General features: G+C 36.0%; 1 protein-coding gene across 1 annotated transcript in view; it reads left to right on the forward strand.

Moving 5' to 3' along the window:
- The window catches only part of HDAC9 (histone deacetylase 9), a 584,217-nt gene that overhangs the window by 97,915 nt on the left and 464,531 nt on the right, over positions 1-21,771 (forward strand). The window contains exons 3-5 of the mRNA XM_052639177.1: positions 15,483-15,724; positions 19,782-19,932; positions 20,907-21,033. Of these exons, the coding sequence (XP_052495137.1) occupies positions 15,483-15,724; positions 19,782-19,932; positions 20,907-21,033 (520 nt within the window). The remainder of the gene's footprint in view (positions 1-15,482; positions 15,725-19,781; positions 19,933-20,906; positions 21,034-21,771) is intronic.

Below are 21,771 nucleotides of genomic sequence, written 5' to 3' on the forward strand. Positions count from 1 at the left end.
AAAATAGAAAATAGATGTAGATTCTTTGCCATGAGGTTTGGCAGACTTTTTCAATCAGGGCAGATAGTAATTATTTGAGGCTTCACATCCTGTACTGCCTCTGTTACACTCTGCTCTGCCTTTGTGGTGTGAAAGTAGCCACAGACAATACATAAATGAATGGAAGTGACAGTGTTCCAATAAAACTTTGTGAAAACTGAAATTGAAATTTCATGTAATTTTCACGTCATGAAATGTTTTTCCTTTTTAAAAAACATTTAAGAATGTGAAAATCACTCATATGTAATAAATAGCAAGCAAAAGACAGGAGGCAGGCTGGATTTGGTCCATGGGCCAAGGTTTGCAGACCCCAGCTCTATAGGGTTCTGTTCCTTTTTAATGCTTTAAATTATTTCTTATACTTTTGTTTGTGTAAATTATTCTACTTTAAATTGTAGACTGTGCTTAAAATATTGAGAAGTATTCTGTAATACTGACAGTTCTCTGAATACAGCCTATTTCTATAAACAGATACTATGAGTTCTACCAGAAATAGAAATTTTAATGACAGTCTAATTAAACAGAAGAGAAAAATTATTACATTTTCTTATGCCAAATTACGAATGTCTTTAATTAAGGCACATATACTGTCACATTGATTTCTCTTTATATATGCTTAAGAAATTAGATTATTCTGACAACTTGAGGCCCTTCTCTGAGGTAGTAGACACTTTCACTTACCTAATAAATTGTGCCTTAATGGCTAGTGACCATATTTTACAATTCACAGGGAATCATGAACCAGAAAAGCTCTGAAATAAGGAAAAATAAACCACCACAGTCTATCCTGTCAAATCTTTTCTCATACTGTCAAAAAACAGCTGCCTCTTCCTTTTTGTTACTACTTTCCTTCTTCAATTAAAAAAGTAATCTAAAAATTTATGAATAGTACATTCAAGTCTCATTAACAGTTTACAGTTACTATGATTCACTATCTCTTCATGAAACAATCCAATGGGATTTAGCTAATCAAGTACTCATGATAACTTCCTTATTAGGCAGTCTTTACCTGTGAGTTAGTAGATTTCAGATTCGAGAATAAGATGAATTTTTAAAAACTGTTTTAACTCAAAAGAAATTTCTATAGATAAAAGGGCGAAATACTAAATTTGAAGTTCCTAAATACAGAATCGTTTTGAAAGAGAGCATTGAAACACCTAAGAATTAACCAGTGTGTCAAAATAGGTGGAAATGTGTTTCATAGCACATCTCTCTGTGGTATATGTTGGCAGTTACAAGCAAGTGCTTTCCTTTTACCTCAGAGAAATATGTTATATTATTTTAACAAAAACTTTTCATTCTTATTTACATCAAGGCACACTTCAAGGTGAACTGTGTAGAAATTAAGTTGGATACCCATTTTGTAGAACTCAAGAAGAATAATAGTGGAGTGGCTAAGGCCATAGACTCCACAGCTAGATGGTGTATGTTCTAATTCCTGTTACACCACCAAGTAGCCTTGTGACCTTGGCCAATTTCCTTGGTGGCCTACATTTTCCTCATCTGTGAAATGAGGCTCATAATTATGTCTACCCTTAGGTTACCAGGTAGCACAACCTCATAGTGTAAAGGAGGATAGATGAATTCACATTTCTTTAAAAGCAATCAGATCAATGAAGGCACACAGTAAGTGTTATATTGATATTGGCTCCATAATTTAAATTAGAACAACTCTGCAGACCAATCAATGGTATGTACTAATCTTTGTTCTTACCCAAGTTTAGAAAACCAAATTTGGAATCAGCATAGGGAAGTCACGTGTTTTTAAAATGCTCAAGCCCAGAGAACTTTGCATAGTTGCAAGTTTGGATAATTATTTAAAAACTCATATCCAAAGCACTTCCTGACAAAGAATAGTGGGTATTTCTACTTATGAGCAAAAGTGGTGCCACCATGTGGCAATAACATATACACAGGTGCCAATGCATTTGCCTGGCTAGGGTTGAAATTGTGCAACATAAGATGAATTTTTATTTTTTAGTATTGACTTTTACCCCCAAATTGTATGTATAAAGTGAAAGTTTATTATTTCCAAATCATACTTTCCAGATTCTCATAGTACCATGAAACAGTAATGCATTTTTCTTTGAAAGAGAACTAATGTAATTTGGCTCTGATTTGAGTTTAGCAAGTACAGAAATAATGCCATTAGAACAGTGTTTTCCAAACTGAATTTCGTGGAGTCTGGATTCCCAGGGAAAGGGACTGAGGAGGAAGTGAGTGGGTGGGACACGGGTTCTTCCTTAACAGTTGCACTAGTTTTATACGTTAGGACTATTCATAAGTTTTTATTTGAAGAAAGTGTTCAGCTGTTTAAAGAAATGTTTCCATATTTTAAAAGTGAGTGCAATCCTATATTAGAAGGGTTTAATGGGACTTTAAGACTTTGGATTTGCAATAAAGATTTCACAAGAACTTAGGAAACAACTGAGATCTGAAAAAGATGGGGCGGGGTGGTGGGGGTGGTGCAGAAAGTGCGTTGGTTGAAGTTCTAGTCCCATTATGCAAGATCAAAAATTAGACAGTAGAAAAGGAAAAGACATGATTTAAATCAAAGAGGAAAATGAGAAGCATCACGCATGGCACTTCTGCTCTTTTTCTCTTCACATTTTCCTGCATTGTTTAATATATGCTGTTGTCTTAAATATATTAAGCATTGAAACCTTCAGAAAATATTGGAGTTTTTATTTTTAGGTTAAAGGCAAATTGTTTCTTGTTGGCAGGACACAAGGACCAGTGAAAGCTCTATTTTTCTTTTGGAACAGAACACGGTTACATACTTCTGCAAACAATAGTTCCTGATAGAAGGAAGGGAACATATTATTTGAAAAAAGTTTATTTGCTGAATAAACAAATGTACTTTGTTCAAAAAGGGCGTTTGAGAGGGGTTAGAGAGGGGTATCTGCTGAGAGAATCATTTATGCAACTACTATTTATTAAGCTTGTATTACATGTCAGATGATGAACTGACTTCTGGAGTTAGAGGGTAATGCCCTACCTCAAATATTAAGCTCTCATACTGAGAAGGAAGTTGTGTTAGCCATTTGCAAATAATAATAATTTAGTACTTGTCTCTAACCTAGAAGAAAATGCAAGTTGTAGAAAAAAATATGGAGGAGACCGTTTATCTCACCTTCATTGTAGTTCTTAAAGAAATCAGTTCGCTGTACATCCCAGGTGATGAGTGGTATGAATGTGTGTGTGTGTGTGTCAAGTCACTTCAGTCATGTTCAACTCTTTGTGACCCCATGGACTGTTGCCTGCCTGGCTCCTCTGTCTATGGGATTTTCCAGGCAGTAATACTGGAGTGGGTTGCTATGCCCTCCTCCAGGGGGTCTTTCCTACCCAGGGATAGACCCTATGTCTCTTATGTCTCCTGCATTGACAGGAGGGTTCATTATCACTTCACCTGGAAAGCCCATATGGCTGAATAAGTAACACTTTTTAGTTCAATACCTGTATAACCTATTTTAAAACACTAAGATTTCTCATCTACTGAAAGTCTTATTTACAGGTATCACTAATCTTTTATCTCAATAACATGGATTAGGCTCTTAGCTCCTATTACCTTGAAGTCATATAAATTGGTTTGATTTTGTTTCCATACTTCAAGAAGCTCAATGAACCTTTTACTTGGTTCTCAAATAGTGAAGAACTAGCAAACACTGTTGATACTTTAGAATTAAGTGGGTATTACAAATGAGTTGGCAATTCATGTTGGTGTTATGGTTTGTTATGACTGCTTAATTCAAAGGCATATTTGCAGAGAGGGAATTTGAATTAAGTAAATCAAAATAGTAAGGCTTTGATTAAAAAATTTGCTTTCTTTAGCTTAAATGTTGATATTTCAAGGCCTACTGATATTTTAGTCATTTGTGGTTATTTTTGTTTCCTCTTCAGACCCTTGGGAAATAAGAGAATAGTAAATCAAAGCTCAGATTACTTCTTGCATTTATTTTCTTTTCATTTATGCCATGTATTAGTGCACCTTAAAGAAACTGTAGACATGTGTAACTTGAATAGAATCACTATGAGGGAGAATTATATTTCTGGTCTAATCAATTTAAATAATTCATGTTATAAAAATTATTTTTTTCAAATTTGATTACTAATTCTAGTCATTTGTTATGATGTAGTCATAAATATCACCAGTGGAAAATAAACTAAGAATATTTATTTTATCACTAAAGTGAAATTTAGGAAAAATTGTCATCAACTGAAGTTGTATTACTTGTTTTCTCATTTCCCATTTTTTATGTTAGCCACTTTCAAATTTATTAATTTATTTTTTTTTTCAGAAAAGTAATATTCTTTCCAAGACAGAAATGATTCTATACATATCAATAGTTTATCAGTTCCGGTATAATTTTCTCATAACATGGGATGATCATTCATGAATTAGGCATTACTGTTTAGATAATTCAAGATTGTAGCCTACTGATGCTAACAGCATGAACGGGTGAGTTTTATTTTACTCAGTGCTTCCTTAGCCCACTTGGGTGGTTCTAATCTGTCAGCACACTGAATGTTAAGAGATACTTTGGGGTCTGAGAAATGTGAAATGACACCTTAGGTGGAAACTGTTTTGAGACTGATTTTTTCAAATACTTAATCACTTTTGCCAGAAACACATTCACTTGTCAATAATTTAAGCAGTCAATATTTATCAGAATTCAGATAGTCAAGAAGACCTAATAAATAATTGCTCTAGGATTTTAATTGGATACATGTATATGTGTATGTGCGTGTGTATTTCTAATTTTGTCACCATATGATTCATCACCATCACTCATTCGTTTATTCCTTGATTCATTTCAGGTATGCACTGAGGCATTACCATGCTTTTATGCAATACCAGGCACTGAAACTTTAGTTCCTCTTCTTATGGAACTTAGAATAATGGTGAAGGGAGTCAAACAAATGTTATGAAATGAGTTGCAAAATTTAATGAGAAAATGCAATAAGATGCAGAAAGAGATCCTACATCAAATCATTTTTAGCTACGATATGAAGGATAAGTAAGGATCTGTGTAGAAAAATGGGATGGGGTGGGACTGGAATTCAGAAAGAGGTAATGTTTGTATGAGAAATCTCTGAGACATCAGAGAGCCTGATGTCTTTAAGGACTGAAAGAATATTGTTGTGACTCAGATGAAGGGAGGAAAGCATATCATAGACATCATGTTAAAGATTCGGGTTACACTGATAGGTATTATCCAGGAAAGTGACAGAAGACTGCTTTCATAAGATAGGCAGTGATAGTAAAGAGCACTTGATGAAAAAAAAATATTTAAGAGTAGAAAAAATTATTTATGTTGATTGTGTATGGATAATCTGAAGGGAAAAGAGGAGTCAGATATCACTTTTGTGTTTTCTGGGTGCACAAACTGAGACCAGAGTTACTGGAGAAAAAACAGCCTGAGACAGCTAAATGGAGTAATACTTCTGCCTTATTGACTACACCAAAGCCTTTGACTGTCTGGATCACCACAAACTGTGGAAAATTCTTCAAGAGATGGTAATACCAGACCATCTCCTGAGAAATCTGTATGCATGTCAAGAAGCAACAGTTAGAACTGAACATGGAGCACCAGACTGATTCCAAATCGGGAAAGGAATACGTCAGGACTGTATATTGTCACCTTGCTTATTTAACTTATATGCAGAGTACATCATGTGAAATGCTGGGCTGAATGAAGCACGAGCTGGAATCAAGATTGCCGTGAGAAATATCAATAACCTCAGAAACACAGATGATGCCACCCTTATGGCAGAAAGCAAAGAAGAACTAAAGAGCCTCTTGATAAAAGTGAGAGAGGAGAGTGAAAAAGTTGACTTAAAACTCAACATACAGAAAACTAAGATTATGGCATCCATTCCCATCACTTCATGGCAAACAGATGGGGAAACAATGGAAACAGTGGTAGACTTTATTTTGGGGGGCTCCAAAATCACTGCAGATGATTGACTGCAGCCATGAATTTAAAAGACACCTCCTCCGTGGAAGAAAAGCTATGACAAACCTAGACAGCATATTAAAAAGCAGAGAGACACTTTGCCAACAAGGTCCATCAATCAAAGCTATGGTTTTTCCAGTAGTCATGTATGGATGTGAGAGTTGGACTATAAAGAAAGCTGAGCGCCAAAGAATTGATGCTTTTGAACTGTGACATACATATATCAGTGGCAATTTTAAAATAGATGTTAGGCTGGAGACAAAATGTCACCATATAGGAAGCAAATAAAGCCCTGAAAAGGAAAATATTAATATCTCCATTGAGAGTCCTGGAGAGAAAATAGAAGAGGGTCCAGGTGGGATTCTGGAGCATCAATATCATTGCACTTAATGCATCATGTTTTCTACATTGGTTTATGGGTTGATGTGCATAAGCACATGAGTTCTTGAAAGGCAGTCCCTTCTCTTGTTGATTAAAATCTGTTTTGGCATTTCATATTGCTTTACAAATATTCACTGAATAAAGGTATAAATGAAAAGTCATATGTCAACCTGATAATACTGTAAGAATAGTGATTTTAATGTTATTTTAGATACATATAGCCCTAAACAGTCTGATACTCTCTTTAGATAGTATTAACTACATTATACTTAAGAATTTATGCTGGAATATAATTATTTAGGCAAAGAACTAGAGGAACAAGATATAAACAGGCATCAGGCTTGGACCAGCTCTCTTGGACCTGCTATGATATAATCAAGCCCTTCGTGGATCACAGTCTTGTTGTTGCAAAGGGGCTTGCATAACTCAGTGAAGTTATGAGCCATGCTGTGCAGGGCCACCCAAGACAGATGGATCATAGTGAAGAGTTCTGACAAAATGTGGTCCATTGAGCAGGGGATGGCAAACTCCTTCAACATTCTTGCCACAAGAATCCATGAACAGTATGAAAGGAAAAAGATATGGCACTGAAAGATGAGCGCCCCCAGGTCGGAAAGTGTCAGTTCGAAAAAGTGGAGGGTAATTACTGATAAGTGCAGGAAGAATGAAGAGGCTGGGCAGCCAAAGCAGGAATGATGCTCAGCTGTGGATGTGTCTGGTGGTGAAAGTAAAGTCCGATGCTGTAAAGAACAATATTACATAGAACCCTGGAATATTAGGTCCATTTATCTAGGTAACCTGGAGATGGCCCAGTAGGAGATGTCAAGAGTAAACATTGACATCTTAGGAACTAGTGAACTAAAATGACAAAAATGGGCAAATTTAATTCAGATGACCATTATATCTACTACTATGGGCAGGAATCCCTTAAAAGAAAGGGAGCAGCCCTCATAGTCAACAAAAAAATCCGAAATGCAGTACTTCGGTGAAGTCTCAAAATGATAGAATGGTCTCAGCTCATTTCCAAGAAAAATCTTTCAACATCACAGTAATCCAAGCCTATGATATGCCCCAACCACTGATGTTGAAGAAGCTGAAGCTGACTGGTTTTATGAAGACCTACAAGACCTTCTAGACAACTCCAAAAAAAGATGTCAGCAAATTTAAAAAACTCAGTAGTGGCACAGGACTGGAAAAAGTCAGTTTTCATTCTAGTCCCAAAGGACAATGCCAAAGAATGTACAAACTACCTTACGATTATGCTACCATAGGTTATGCTACCAAGGTTATGCTCAAAATCCTTCAAACTGGGCTTTAGCACTACATGAACTGAGAACTTCCAGATGTACAAGCTGGATTTCAAAGAGGCAGAGGAACCAGAAATCAAATTGCCAACATTTTTTGGATCATGGAGAAAGAAAGGGAGTTCCAGAAAAACATCTATTGTAGTCTTTGACAATGTGGATCAAAACAAACTGTGGAAAATTCTTAAAGAGACAGAAGTACCAGACCACCTTACCTGTCTCCTGAGAAATGGGTATGCAGGTTAAGAACAATAGTTAGAGCCAGACATGGAACAACTGACTGATTCAAATTGGGAAAGGAGTATGATAAGGTTGTGTATTGTCACCTTGCTTATTTAACTTCTATCCAGAGTACATCATGTGAAATGCCAGGATGGAGTCACAAGCTGGAATCAAGATTGCCACGAGAAATATCAGCAACCTCAGATATGCAGATGATACCACTCTAATGGCAGAAAGTGGAGAAGAACTAAGAGCCTCTCATTGAAGGTGAAAAAGCTGGCTTCAAACTCAACATTCAAAAAACAGCCCATGGCATTTGGTCACATCATTTCATGGCATATAGATGGGGGAAAAGTGGAAGCAGTTGCAGATTTTCTTTTCTTGGGCTCCAAAGTCTCTGTGACTGGTGACTACAGCCATGAAATTAAAAGATGCTTGCTCCTTCAAAGAAAAGTTATTACAAACCTAGACAGTGTATTAAAAAGCAGAGACATCACTGCCAACAAAGGTCCATATAGTCAAATCTGTGGATTTTCCAGTAGTCATGTATAGATGTGAGTGTTGGACCATGAAACAAGTTGAGTACTGAAGAATTGATGCCTTCAAATTGTGGTGCTGGAGAAGATTTTTGAGAGTCCTTTGGACTGCAAGGAGATCAAACCAGTCAATACTAAAGGAAATCAGTCCTGGGTGTTCATTGGAAGGACTGATGTTGAAGCTGAAGCTCCCAGTACTTTGGCCACCTAATGCGAAGAGCTGACTCACTGGAAAAGACCTTGATGCTGGGAAAAACTGAAGGCCAAAAGAGAAGGGAGTGATAGAGAATGAACAACAATAGCAAAAATAACTAACAATATATAAAGCATAAAATGGTTCATAAAATTACAAAGTTGAATTGCTTTGGTTCCAAATCAGTGTTAAAAGAAATGGGTTATGAAGGGTTAGTGGGATTTCTGAAAGGGAAATATCAAGGTGGTTTTGTTGCTGTTGTTCAGTCGCTCAGTCATGTCTGACTCTGCGACCCTATGGATTGCAGCACGCCAGGCTTCCGACTCTGAAGAGTCTTCTCCGACACCACAGTTCAAAAACATCAGTTCTTCAGCACTCAGTCTTCTTTAAGGTTCAGGGTGGTTTAAATGAATTTAAATCAGCTTTATGAAGTCGAAGGAAGGAAAAATTTAAGTTCTTCTATTTGTTTCCCAAAGCCCATGGATTCTACCAGAAAAACTGTCTTTGGTGATCAATGTAACCAATAATGAGAAAGGGGCAGTGAAGCTAGAGTCACAAAAGCCAGGTATCCCCCATTGCTGTGCCAGAGCAAAGTTTAACATTCTTCAGGGTGGGATTGACATCCTACATATCCTACATGTGAAGTTGCATAAATATGACAAAGACTGTAAGTGCTACTTACAGACCTTCTTCCATCCATTTTCCAAGACCTCTCAGATTTCTTTTCAAGAACACTCACGGTGAAAATTGTATTTTAATTCTTGAGTTAGCTGACCAAGTGATCTATAGAATTGTATATGTGCATACAAAGAGTTTAAGACACAGTAAACCAGATAAGTTCCTAATCGGCAGTGGGTGTCAGTGTTATTCCTTATTAATTTTGGTTTGGCCAGACAGGACAGAAATGGCAGGTCATGGCAGTACATACTGTACAGAAAGTGAAAATGAAGTCACTCAGTTGTGTCCAACTCTTTGCGACCCCGTGGACCGTAGCCCACCAGTCTCCTCCGTCCATGGGATTCTCCAGGCAGGAATACTGGAGTGGGTTGCCATTTCCTTCTCTAGGGGATCTTCCCGATCACGGATCGAACCCAGGTCTCCCGCATTGCAGGCAGATGCTTTAACCTCTGAGCCACCAGGGAAGCCTGACATACTGTACAGAGCAAGTAGCAATCTTTCTGGCACTACCTGACAAACGAGCGTCAGTGAACGTCTTGGTATTGAGCAGTTTCATAAATGACCTGGTATCATCAGGATACATGTAGACATATGTTAATAGGACCATCCTTCCTTAGTGAAGCCTGCAAAAAAGAAGCAAATAGGAAAATATTAGTGAAAGATATCTATTCCTAATGAAGTTTCATATAATTCCTGCAGAGTTTCCCATATAATTAAACTGTTATTATAGGCTGTACTTTGGAAAGAGCCAGGTCACACATATCTGAGAGAGCTATTCCACATTCTTTTTTGAACCCTGAGCTACTAAGAACCCGACATATTTGACTGGATGATTTTAAAGCACAAAATGGTACAGCCGGCAGCCTTTTCCCATGGGTGGAGTCTGCAGGCCCAAACTCTCACAGATTTCTGTGCAGGAAAGAAGGAACAAAAGAAGCTGAACAGATGATCAAAGCAACATTTGTTTCCCCAGATCTGGCAATTGTTGTTCATATGTTCACCTGCGAGTGGTTTTGGTCAACCATTTCTTGGTATGAGAACTTAATTTCCACATAAACTGTCTCTGGGTAGCAGTGGAATGGGGTTGTCCTGAATATTAGCATAGCTGCTGTAACTGTGAGTATTAACTGAGGTATGTAGATAAACATGGTTCCATTTTTGTCGCAGTTTTTCAAGTCTCAACTTTTAACTAAATTGACACATATGAATTGGTGGGAGATTGTCCCTATGCCATTTTCTTTTTGTGAAAGCCTGTGCTTTGCACTACACTGCTTCGAAATCTCATTCAGAGGAACAGCAGGAACAGGCTTCAACCATTGTTGTGATAGTTGTAAATGGTCAAAATTTGCATTCTTATAATTTTTCCATTCGTGAGGTTTGCAAGTTATTCACTTAAAACATTCTTAAAATGGATGGCTTCTTGTTTGTAAGCCAGATGATAAAGAAGCAACCAGAGAGTCCTGTTATTGAACATAAGAAGATTCTTCCTATTTACCAGTGCCATAAGTAATATAATCTAAAGTGAAGATTCAAGCAACATGCCAAAGTACTGAGTTTTCTCAGTACTTTGATTGAACTCTTTAATGGTCTTGGTATTTAAAAAAAAAGTATTTGTTAAAGAAATTTAATTACCACTGAACAGGAATATGTATTGCTTAAATAAATACAGTTATCGTACACATTTATATGAGCTGGGATTTATATTTTGAAATGGAAGCTTTTCTGTGTCCATGTTTCTTAATAAACTAAAAACTATTTCTAAAAACTTCATGGGTTGATAAATGCTAAACACGAGAAGGAATAACTGTCAAAGAATAATTGAGAAAGACACTGAGGAAAGAATGAGTAGAACTTTGTAAAGTGATAATGCTGCTGCTACTGCTAAGTCGCTTCAGTCGTGTCCGACTCTGTGCAACCCCATAGATGGCAGCCCACCAGGCTCCCCTGTCCCTGGGATTCTCCAGGCAAGAATACTGGAGTGGGTTGCCATTTCCTTCTCCAATGTGTGAAAGTGATAATAAGACTGGTTAATTTAGATGTGGAAAAGTTCAGACTGGGCATTTGGTATTAGAATAATAATGATTGTGTGTGTGTGTGTGTGTGTGTGTGTGTGTGTGTATCTTGGCATGTATTTGAAATCTCAGACAAATAGTGGGTGAGTCCAAGTAAAGTTATATCTGTTAAGAAAATAGGATTTGATGGGACTTGCCTGGCAGTCCAGTGGTTAATAAGACTGTACTTCCAATGCAGGAGATGAGGGAGTTTGATACCTGGTCAGGAAACTAAGATACCACATGCTCCATGGCACAGCCAAAAAAAAAAAAAAAAAATTGGATTTGTTCCCCTGGTGGCTCAGTTGGTAAAGAATCTGCCTGCAATGCGGCAGACCTGGGTTTGATCCCTGGGTCAGGAATATCCCCTGGAGAAGGGAATGGCAACCTACTCCAGTATTCTTGCCTAGAAAATCCCATGGACAGAGGAGCCTGGCAGGCTACGGTTCATGACACACTCACTCATAAGTAATGCTAACAGTCAAAGAGTCGGACACGACTGAGCAACAACAAATGCTAATGCTACTATTTGTTATCATCAACTTCCTTCTAACTTATGTATTCCTGGCCACCTGTTCTAAGTAATCTGTAAGGACTTTGAATGTTCCTAGACAAGAAATGTTGTGAACAGTGATGATTCCATTTCCTCATTGTTAAAGCTGGCTGTTATTTTTTCCTTGTAAGTTGATTATTTCTAATTATGATAATATAACAGCTGTTGACAGTGACCTTTCTTTCACATTTTGTGATATGTAGGTGACTGTAACTTGTTGAAACTCAGCCCTGGTATTGTGTTACTATTATTGTTCCTGGGGAGGCTTATTAGCCTGTCACCGAAGATGTAAGAAAAATCCATCTTCCCTTTTGGAATATGATGAGCCTTTGTCACCCTCAATGCAATTAATGTTAAAAATAGAAAGAATGGTTATGATATGATTATGATTAGACAGAGATGAGCTATTGTCCAAGTAACAGGAACTGATCCAGCAGGCCAGAGATGACCTACACAGAACCATCAGTTTGCTGATTGCCATTTCTCTCTGAGTTTGATGAAATATTCATGTCTTTGCTCTCCTCTCTGCAAGCACTATTGATTTCTTGTATAAACGCTGCTATATTTAGTCTAGACAAATGGAATGTGGATTGCTGCTGAATAAATTGGATGAAAGACTGGGATCTTGCCTGCCGCTTTCTCTCAGTCTTGGGCAATTATTTATAATCAAGGGCAGTTTTTGTAAGTTGAGGGTGATTTTTCACAATTTAGTGATTAGTCTCTGAACAAAGGCAAGCAGTTAGACACAATCATTTCTGTTGGGATAGCAGGTTAAGAAGTCAAATTACCCTTTGAGTCTTAGACTAGCTGTATCAGAGAGTTCTGGGACTGTTTTCTCCTTATCATTTTGTTTTCTTTTGGTGGGGGGGAGTGGAAATTGATGATTATAGTTTACAGATAATAAGAATGCCAGCAAGAAGAGATCCCAGGTCTCTTGAAATTTTACATTTTGCGTTCATAGGGTTAATATGTTTATTGAGATGTCCATGTAAATACTGAGGCTTTATTTTGGCCTTTTCAGTGTAGAAATGAAGTATATCATTAACAGCCATTGCTTTTGATTGGAATAATGCCACCTCCATAAATTAATACTCAAAATCTCATGTTACTCCAGAGCCTTAATTGACAGTTCTACCTTGGACAGTGTAACCAAAGATCTTACAGGCCCTCATTCTCACTTAGTTTCAAACTTGTCAAAGTTAATATTTTTTCTTCTGCACATATCATGTTTTAGAAGATATTGTCCACCAAACTATGGTTTATTAATAAATCATTTTTCCATTTTCATTAAAATGACATGTCAGTACCATTACTGCAAACTCTTCTGATCTGTACGTTGAAAAATCACCAGTGTTGTCAACCAAGATTGATATAGGTTGCCCATGTACCAGTGCACAGTCATGCCTCTTTACGCAAACCTCTATGTACACACAATTCACATGGTAAGCAAGATATTAATATTTCATTTAGTGTTTGAATTCTTAATTTCTACAAACAATTTCTGTTAGCCTTTCTTGACTTGCTGAAAATAGCTCTTAAATTCACATGGAATATTAACTTCATAGTTTCCAACTGGCAATCTGCAAATTTAAGTTACTCAGGGTAGGAGCCAGGGCATTAGATGCAATTGTAAAAATATGAAAAAATAGAAAGGGGGAAATTGCTCATGTTTCCACCTAAAATACAACTTTCTTTTGTTCTCTATCTCACCAGTCTTAGCTAGTAGAATTCAGAGATTAATACCATTAAATCTCCAGTAGAATATATGCTCAATGAAAGCTAGAGTTTTTATGTCTTTTTGTTTTAGGGAATTTAAGGTTCTCAGTAAATGTATATTGACTAAGTTAAATTACAGTTAAAGAGTTATCATAGGGTATATGTCACTTTTATTATTGTTCTTTCACTTAATATTGTAACAGCATTTTTCCTGTTTCCATAAACATTATTTTCAATGATTACGTATTTTCCATGAAATAGATGTGACATATTTTACTAGACATCTCCTTGTAGTTGTTGATTTCAGTTAAAATAATAATACTTTAGTTAACAATATGACATTGAACTGTTTCTTCCTGTGTTAATTTTATTTCCTTAAGATATATTCCAAGAGTTGGCAAACCTGAATCGAATGGTAGAAATATTTAATTCCTCTTGCTACCTATCACCAAATTGTGATATCGCATATTACTTTTTCAGTAGTTTTAAACTGATTGGCAGTGCCACTTGCAATATACAGTTGTCTGCTTGGTCGTATGTTTACACATGTATGCATATATGTGAATCACATATATGTTCCCTTGTCTATGGAATTCTCCAGGCAAGAATACTGGAGTGAGTAGCCATTCCCTTCTCCAGGGGAATATGATACTTAATAATTAGAAAATGGTGCCTTATTTTTATTTAAAATTTGCATTTCTTTACTTTAGTGAAGGTGGATTTTTTATTTGTTTAGCTATATTTGTTTTCTTGCCTTAGATATTTTCTAGAAGTTTTAGTGTTTTTATTCTCTAATATTTAATAGAAGTCATACACAACTTTATTTTCATATTTACTCCTCATATTTTTGTTTGGTTATTCTCACAGTGTTCATGATTTATTCTAATACACAGTAAATTCCACTTTTACATAATTTAAAAGAGCATTTATTGAGAGGTATGCTGTATGTTGTCAGTCTTTGAATTATCTTATTTAATCCTTTTAACAACTCTGTGTTGTTACTGTTAATGGTAATTATCTCCATTTTAAATGTGAGGAAACTGAGACCCAGAGAACTTAAACAACACACTCAGGATAACACAGTTACCCAGAAGGTAGCACATCCTTTTATATGTTATGGGAACAGGCATTTAGATTTAAAGCAGAGTTTGAAAATTGGCAACCTGTATGTCAAGGTCCATTTACAGAAGCATGTTTTTCCAATTCCCATAATTTAAAAAAATATTCCAATTATTTAACTGAAAATTAGGTGACTTCTGTCTATAGTGGGTCTGTATTTGCTTTCTACTCACCATTTCCCACATTTTAGTAAGCAGATTTGTACTTTTTCTTTGCTATTTTGTAGTTTTGCTAATTTGTAGTTCCATAGCCCTACAAATACATTATTTTATAAGCTTTACTTCTTAAGGAATGTATCTTTTGATTACAAAAATGTTTGTAAGTGTACAAATTTGTTTGTGTTAGAAGTTTTCTAATATCACATGACATCTTTTCTTCAATAAATGATGCATTTTTTATCTTAAGTCAACTTGAATTTGACCAGTGGTCCAGTAGAATAAGTGTTAAAAATGAACAACTTTTATACCTGTGAATCTTTGGAGTCATCTCTTTGAAAAAGGGGAATGTGAAAGATTTCATGGCAAAGTACAAAGTGCTAGCTGAAAATCAGCATTTTATCAAATCTAATATACAGAAGACCTTTTTATTATCTTTGTAAAAAAACAGAACTAAATTTATTGGTGCATTGAAAGAAATCTAGTAGGGTATAATGTCTTTCACTTCTAATTTGTTTCCAAATCAATGTGCTAATCTTCTGTCCTCTGTCACCCTTCCTTTTTTTTGGTTTCTCCAGTCGATGTGAAGTCAGAGGTTCCTGTGGGCCTGGAGCCCATCTCGCCTTTAGACCTAAGGACAGACCTCAGGATGATGATGCCCGTGGTGGACCCTGTTGTCCGTGAGAAGCAACTGCAGCAGGAGTTACTCCTCATCCAGCAACAGCAGCAGATCCAGAAGCAGCTTTTGATCGCGGAGTTTCAGAAGCAGCATGAGAACTTGACACGGCAGCACCAGGCTCAGCTTCAGGAGCACATCAAGGTAGCAAGCGTTTCTTTGTCTCTGACTGTTGACTCTGGGAGTCGCGCCATAACTGGGCATAAGAGGGAGCAAAGGGGGGATGTTTCATTCTGAAAAGATATGGATTCATGGCTGGGAGGAAACTGGGGTTGTGCTAGTGAAAACCTAGAGTAAGTAAAAAGAATCCTGGCAAAAATCCTGCTTTGCTCCTTGAAGAGGAACCTCTACAACTCCTTTATCTGTTAGTTTGTAGCATCAATATCTGGGAATAGTAACTTCTTACCCTTTTTAAGATTCTCTTCTACGTGGTTTTGTCCATTTGCCACATCTGCTCTCCATCAAGAAGAACCATGAACCTGAGGAGACACATTTTATGTGTCTAAAGAATCTACATATACTATTTACCAGAGAGGAGAAATTAATCACTTTATGTGAAGAGAGAGCCTTTACTTTTTATTTTTTTTAATTTTGTCTTTGATCTATAAGTAGATGTCCTGGATATGCCCTAATCTTCTTTATGGAAAAAACTTCATAATGTATACATTCAAAATAATAACATAATGAAAAGCTGGATAGAATTATATATGTGTGTGTGTTTGTGTGTGTGTGTATAAAGAAACTGATACAGATATTTTCAGTGTTTTTATTTAAGTCTAATAGATTAGATAATAATTTATTGAAAGAATTTTTGGAGCAGTTGATAATTTGAGACCCAAGTCGTTTAATTAAGTTATTCTAGGAGAATTATGTCCATATCCCAGGATTTTTTGTGATTTACTATTTTAAGATCATTCTAGATGTGTTTGTATCTATTTAGTCTCTTGTATCGTCCGATATAAGTATTACTTCAGTTTTATTTGTAAATGTCTTTCAACTTCTTGACAAAGATATTTAAAACAAAGCTATTTTGGTCTGACTTAGTATATGCTTACTTTGAATTTGTTGTAACAGTAATATAAGCAGCAAATATTTATAATAAAGATTTTTATGTCCAACTACTTCAAAAAATGACTTAACTATGTTAATTATTATTATAATAAGGTAATGTGGTATTATTTCATATTTTATTATATTACATTATAGGCACTTGATCTTTTACTCACTTCCATATCAAGTACAAACACATTTACATGGTGTTATAATAGATAATTAATCTACATTAGTATTATAAACTTTTACCATACTGATTATTATAGTGTCTGAGAAGGTTAAGATGCTTTTTCCTCCCTGTGTTCCTTGTTTCATAACTCCTTAGCCAGCAGGCCTTTTTATCTTATTTTTCAAAAAAAGCTCTTTGATATCGGATATGAAGGGTAATATTTTATTTCCTTTAACTAAAAGAACTCTTCCAGTTATTGATCTGTAAGATGCCCTAAAAATAAGAATGAGAATTTTAAGTCCCATATGGAATCATGGCTATATTTTACAGTGTAGGAAACATTCATTTAGTTTATAGACCTTTTTTTTTAATGATTCTTAAACATTATTTCAGTTTGACCTTTGAAACAGTAATAGTAACAGTGATGTCTAGATTCCTTTCTTCAATCATTCTAGACATCTTAAGATGGCAGTGATGAATGAGTAAAATTTATATTCTTCACCATACTTTAAGATTTACATAACTATCTGGTTCATTTTGCCATGTTACGCAAGCCATGTTGCCCTGAATATTGGACAGTACTAATAAGTTACAGCTTCATATGCATCTTTTCATTTATGTTTGATGCCTTTTATAGTTGTAAAGATCAATATTAAAAATTTAAAGTAATTTGATTTTACTCAAAAGTTAATAGTAGCAAGTAGGTAATTGTTACTTTGCCCCCAACAAAGTAGTATATAGCAGGTTTATTGACATCTGGAAAATATTGGAAAATGGGGGAGAAAAATGACTCTGAGATAGCTAAATGGAAAATTTAGTTTTGGGAATGATTTTCTAGAGTAATAAGCTGCTTTTTCAGAAACTAAAGATATCCTTAAAATTTCCTTTTAAGTTTAAAAAGTGTTTTTGCTTTATTTTTAACTTTATTGTTTTGTATTATATATTATAAGGCTAAAAGTTGATGCTTTTAACATTCATTTAGTTTCTTTTTTTTAAATAAGAAAGACACAGCATGGTGCTTTACTTATTTATATTAGTGTTTTGAATCTTTGGCTTTTATGATCAACATCTGTTGGATTAGATGCTATTGTCCCATTTTTCCACCTAGTAATCTGAGGCTCAGAGAAATACTGTAATTTGCCCAGGGTCACATAGCCAGTAAAGATTTGTAATCTTGCCTTGTCTGCCTCCAAAGCTGCTACTTTATTCTGCCTCTGTGTTGGACTAGAACATCTGAAATTGGAGGAGTGAATTTTTTTTAAACCTCATTCCTGCAATCCTCAGCAATGAATAGTAACTGTGGAAATTAAATTCTGGGCTTTTTCTAGATGCCTAAGAGAGATTAATATTAATTTCCTTTTGGGCTTTGGGTGGCACACTAAATCAATTTGACCAACCCCAGTATCTGTATGAAACTAACATTTAAGGCAAAGTTTAAGCAGAATTATGAAATTTTTTGTTAGAAAAGAGAATTATTATTATTAAGAGACTAGGCAATGGCACCCCACTCCAGTACTCTTGCCTGGAAAATCCCATGGACAGAGGAGCCTGGTGGGCTGCAGTCCATGGGGTCGCTAAGAGTCGGACACAACTGAGTGACTTCACTTTCCCTTTTCACTTTCATGCATTGGAGAAGGAAATGGCAACCCACTCCAGTGTTCTTGCCTGGAGAATCCCAGGGACGGGGAAGCCTGGTGGGCTGCCATCTATGGGGTTGCACAGAGTCGGACACGACTGAAGCGACTTAGCAGCAGAAGAGCACATCCAGAATGCCAGAGATTGTAATATGGGAGGAAACCAGAAATGCTTCTAACCACGTCCTGGGACAAGAGAAGCTATCATGTTTGATGTGCAGAGTTGGCTTCCTGATGCTCCACAATAATTCTTATGCCATTCCACATAATTTTTTCTCTGTTACTTTTCAATGTAAATTTCAGAGTCTTAGGCACCTATCTCATATAAACAGCAAATTATACTAACTTCATTAGTATCAAAGCAAAATTAATATTGTTCAAACCTGCAACCTAAATTTCATGTGCATTTTGAACATAATGCATGAGGGAGATTATTTCTCTTTCTTATATCTGAGGAACCCATGCTCTGAGTAGCTTAGTAAGTTGTCTAGATATTGTATCTAGCAATGTCAGAGCCTATTAGAACTCAGTCTTGAGTTATTCCTCAGTGGGCATATTTACGATTATTCCTCGATGTCTGTTTCACAGTCTGAGAAAATTGACAACTCAAATGGTTTTTAAGAATGCTTTATATTCATGTTGTACATTATTTAGAAGTGACTTCAAAGGATTCAAACAGCCAAACAGTAGTGCATCAAAGTGTAGTCTTCTGGAAGTGATTTCTTCTTGACCAGTCTGTAACTGAGGAGTTTTGTGTGCTGAGTGAACTAATTAATTAGACTTTGCTATTTTGAGAAAATAGCTTGTGGTAGATTTAGGGATTGTCTTCATCTATTGAAAACCTTCTCTGTAAGGTTTTGAAACTTTTAGCCTTCATTTTATTTCAGATGTATTTTTCCCAAATTAATTCATATCTCACTATTCTGCTCAGTTTAATTATGTTCATACTGTTTCTTAGGATAAGAAGTTAAGATTTCAGTTGTTTATGTTGTGAGGGACTTGGTAAAACAGACTTCTGGGAAATTCCTGGTTTTCTTTGCTGTATCATATATTTCAGATGCACAAAGAAAAGTCACTCAAGGAACTGAAGATCTGTGTGAATTTGGTAATATTCTGATAGGACGGCATAGGTAATGAAGCTACCTAAAAACTTGCTTGTTAATGACAGTGAAACAATTAATGGTGTTAGTTGCTTGTCTTTAGATTTCAATAATATACAAAAAAAGGGTAAAATGTAAAGTAAATAGAAGTAAGTTCCAAAAGCTCATAACATTTCGATTTTGGTCATTGATGACTATGAAGCCTAAAGAAATTGCACACTCTCATGTCTTTCTCTTCTCGCAAGTTGCAACAGGAACTTCTAGCCATAAAACAGCAGCAAGAACTGCTAGAAAAGGAGCAGAAACTGGAGCAGCAGAGGCAAGAACAGGAAGTAGAGAGGCATCGCAGAGAACAGCAGCTTCCTCCTCTCAGAGGCAAAGATAGAGGACGAGAAAGTAAGAGGCACCAGGGTAAAAGATGGGTCTCTTCCCTCATCTTTAGCTGATTGTCATTCAGAAAGGAGCCTGATAAAGAGTGGAATTAAACTTGCCAAATTTGTCTGTGTTTAAGTAAAAGAATAAATTATGGGCCCAAATGTAAAGCTTTGACATTCAGATGTCAGCTCTCTGCATTCAGTCTACATGCATCTTTGGAAGTAAATTTAACCTTACTTGGCAAAGATGATAATATCTTGTATTTTGCACCTTAAAAATAACGTTATGCTAAGACAATATGGCTATGCCATTGTGTTTCATAATAAACTTACTTCCACATTACTCTACCTTCTTCCCATTCAAGTAGTGATTGCTGTTTAATAAGTCAAGCCTTGTCTTATTTACTTTTTAAGTACCCAGACTTTGGAAAGATTTAAGGTAGAACTGGTGTTTAAAAAAAAAAAAACACGAAAACTATCCACAAGAGGGAGACAGATCCAAATAATTCCCCTGCATGAGGTCAGTTCAAAATCAGGTCGTAGCAAGGTTTAAAATGTGATGACTTGAACTGAAATTGTCAGCATTATTTATTTGTTTAACGCTCAAAAGTTTTCTTTTTTTTAAGTTGGTTTTTGAAAACTAGAAATTCAGAAGAGCTCATTTAAATGTGTTTAATCACTTATCATCCCCCAAGATTCCTGACTAAAAAACAGTGCTTCGTTCCTCAGCAGTATTTTTTAAAGCTTAGGAAAAAACTACTATTAATTCTGGGAATCCCCGTTCTGTAAAAGCAATTAAATCATCGGAGGTCTTTTGAAAATTGGCAGTTGAAGCAGTAGTTATGAAACATTACTATGTCATTTTCTAAAGCCTGTTTAGACTCTCGTTTTTTCTTTTAATAGGAAAACTCATATGCTGTGACCAGTAATATTCCAGAGGCAGGAAAAGACAGAACCCCAAATCACCATCTGTTTCTGTGTGTGTGTGTGTTTCAGGGGCAGTGGCAAGTACAGAAGTAAAGCAGAAGCTTCAAGAATTCCTGTTGAGTAAATCAGCAACAAAAGACACTCCAACTAATGGAAAAAATCATTCCGTGAGCCGCCATCCCAAGCTCTGGTACACGTATGTTCAACGTTTGGCTTTCTTCATCCCCAGGGGTAAAGATCACAGGTTCTCAATTCAGCTGACCTGGGCACAGATCCCTGGCCTGCCAAGTTCTGAGCTATATGGCCGAGGGCAAGTTCCTTGAATTCTCTAATGCTTGGAATATTTCTCTGTAAAAAAGAGGATTTCTGGAAAGGTCCTGTAAAATAATGTGCTAAAATGTGTAACAGAGATTAGCTCTTAAATAAGTGTTAGCAAGTACCACCTTGAGGGCTAGAAAGTATTATGCATGTTCTTTGCCAGATGAATAACTGATAAATGTAAGGTGGGGCATAGAAATTAATTCATATTTTGCATTTTTCTATTCTCAGATGGTACATCTGTTATCTTTACAATAATTTCTGAAGATTTGGCTAGTTGAGATTTTATTTTACTTGGCTTTATATAAGATGGATATCTGAGTTATTTTTTTAAAGTCCAGAAGATTTTTGACATAATTAAAAAAATGAAAAGGAAGACAAAGGAAGGAAGAGAAGGGAAGACAAGAAAAGTAGCTGACTGATACATCTAAGTTTTAGTGACCAGTTTAGCCCTGCCCACCCTGAAAAATGAGAGTATATTGGTTTTTAACATATAAATTGTTACATAATACACTGTGGTATTATGGTTTTTTTATGCAACCTTGTTTCTCCAAGTCCAGTGAAGAGATACTGTGCAACACACAGTTTTTTCTGTAAAGTATGAGGGAAGTGGTAT

The sequence above is a fragment of the Budorcas taxicolor genome, chromosome 4 (assembly GCF_023091745.1).
Source record: "Budorcas taxicolor isolate Tak-1 chromosome 4, Takin1.1, whole genome shotgun sequence".
NCBI classification, from domain to species: domain Eukaryota; kingdom Metazoa; phylum Chordata; class Mammalia; order Artiodactyla; family Bovidae; genus Budorcas; species Budorcas taxicolor.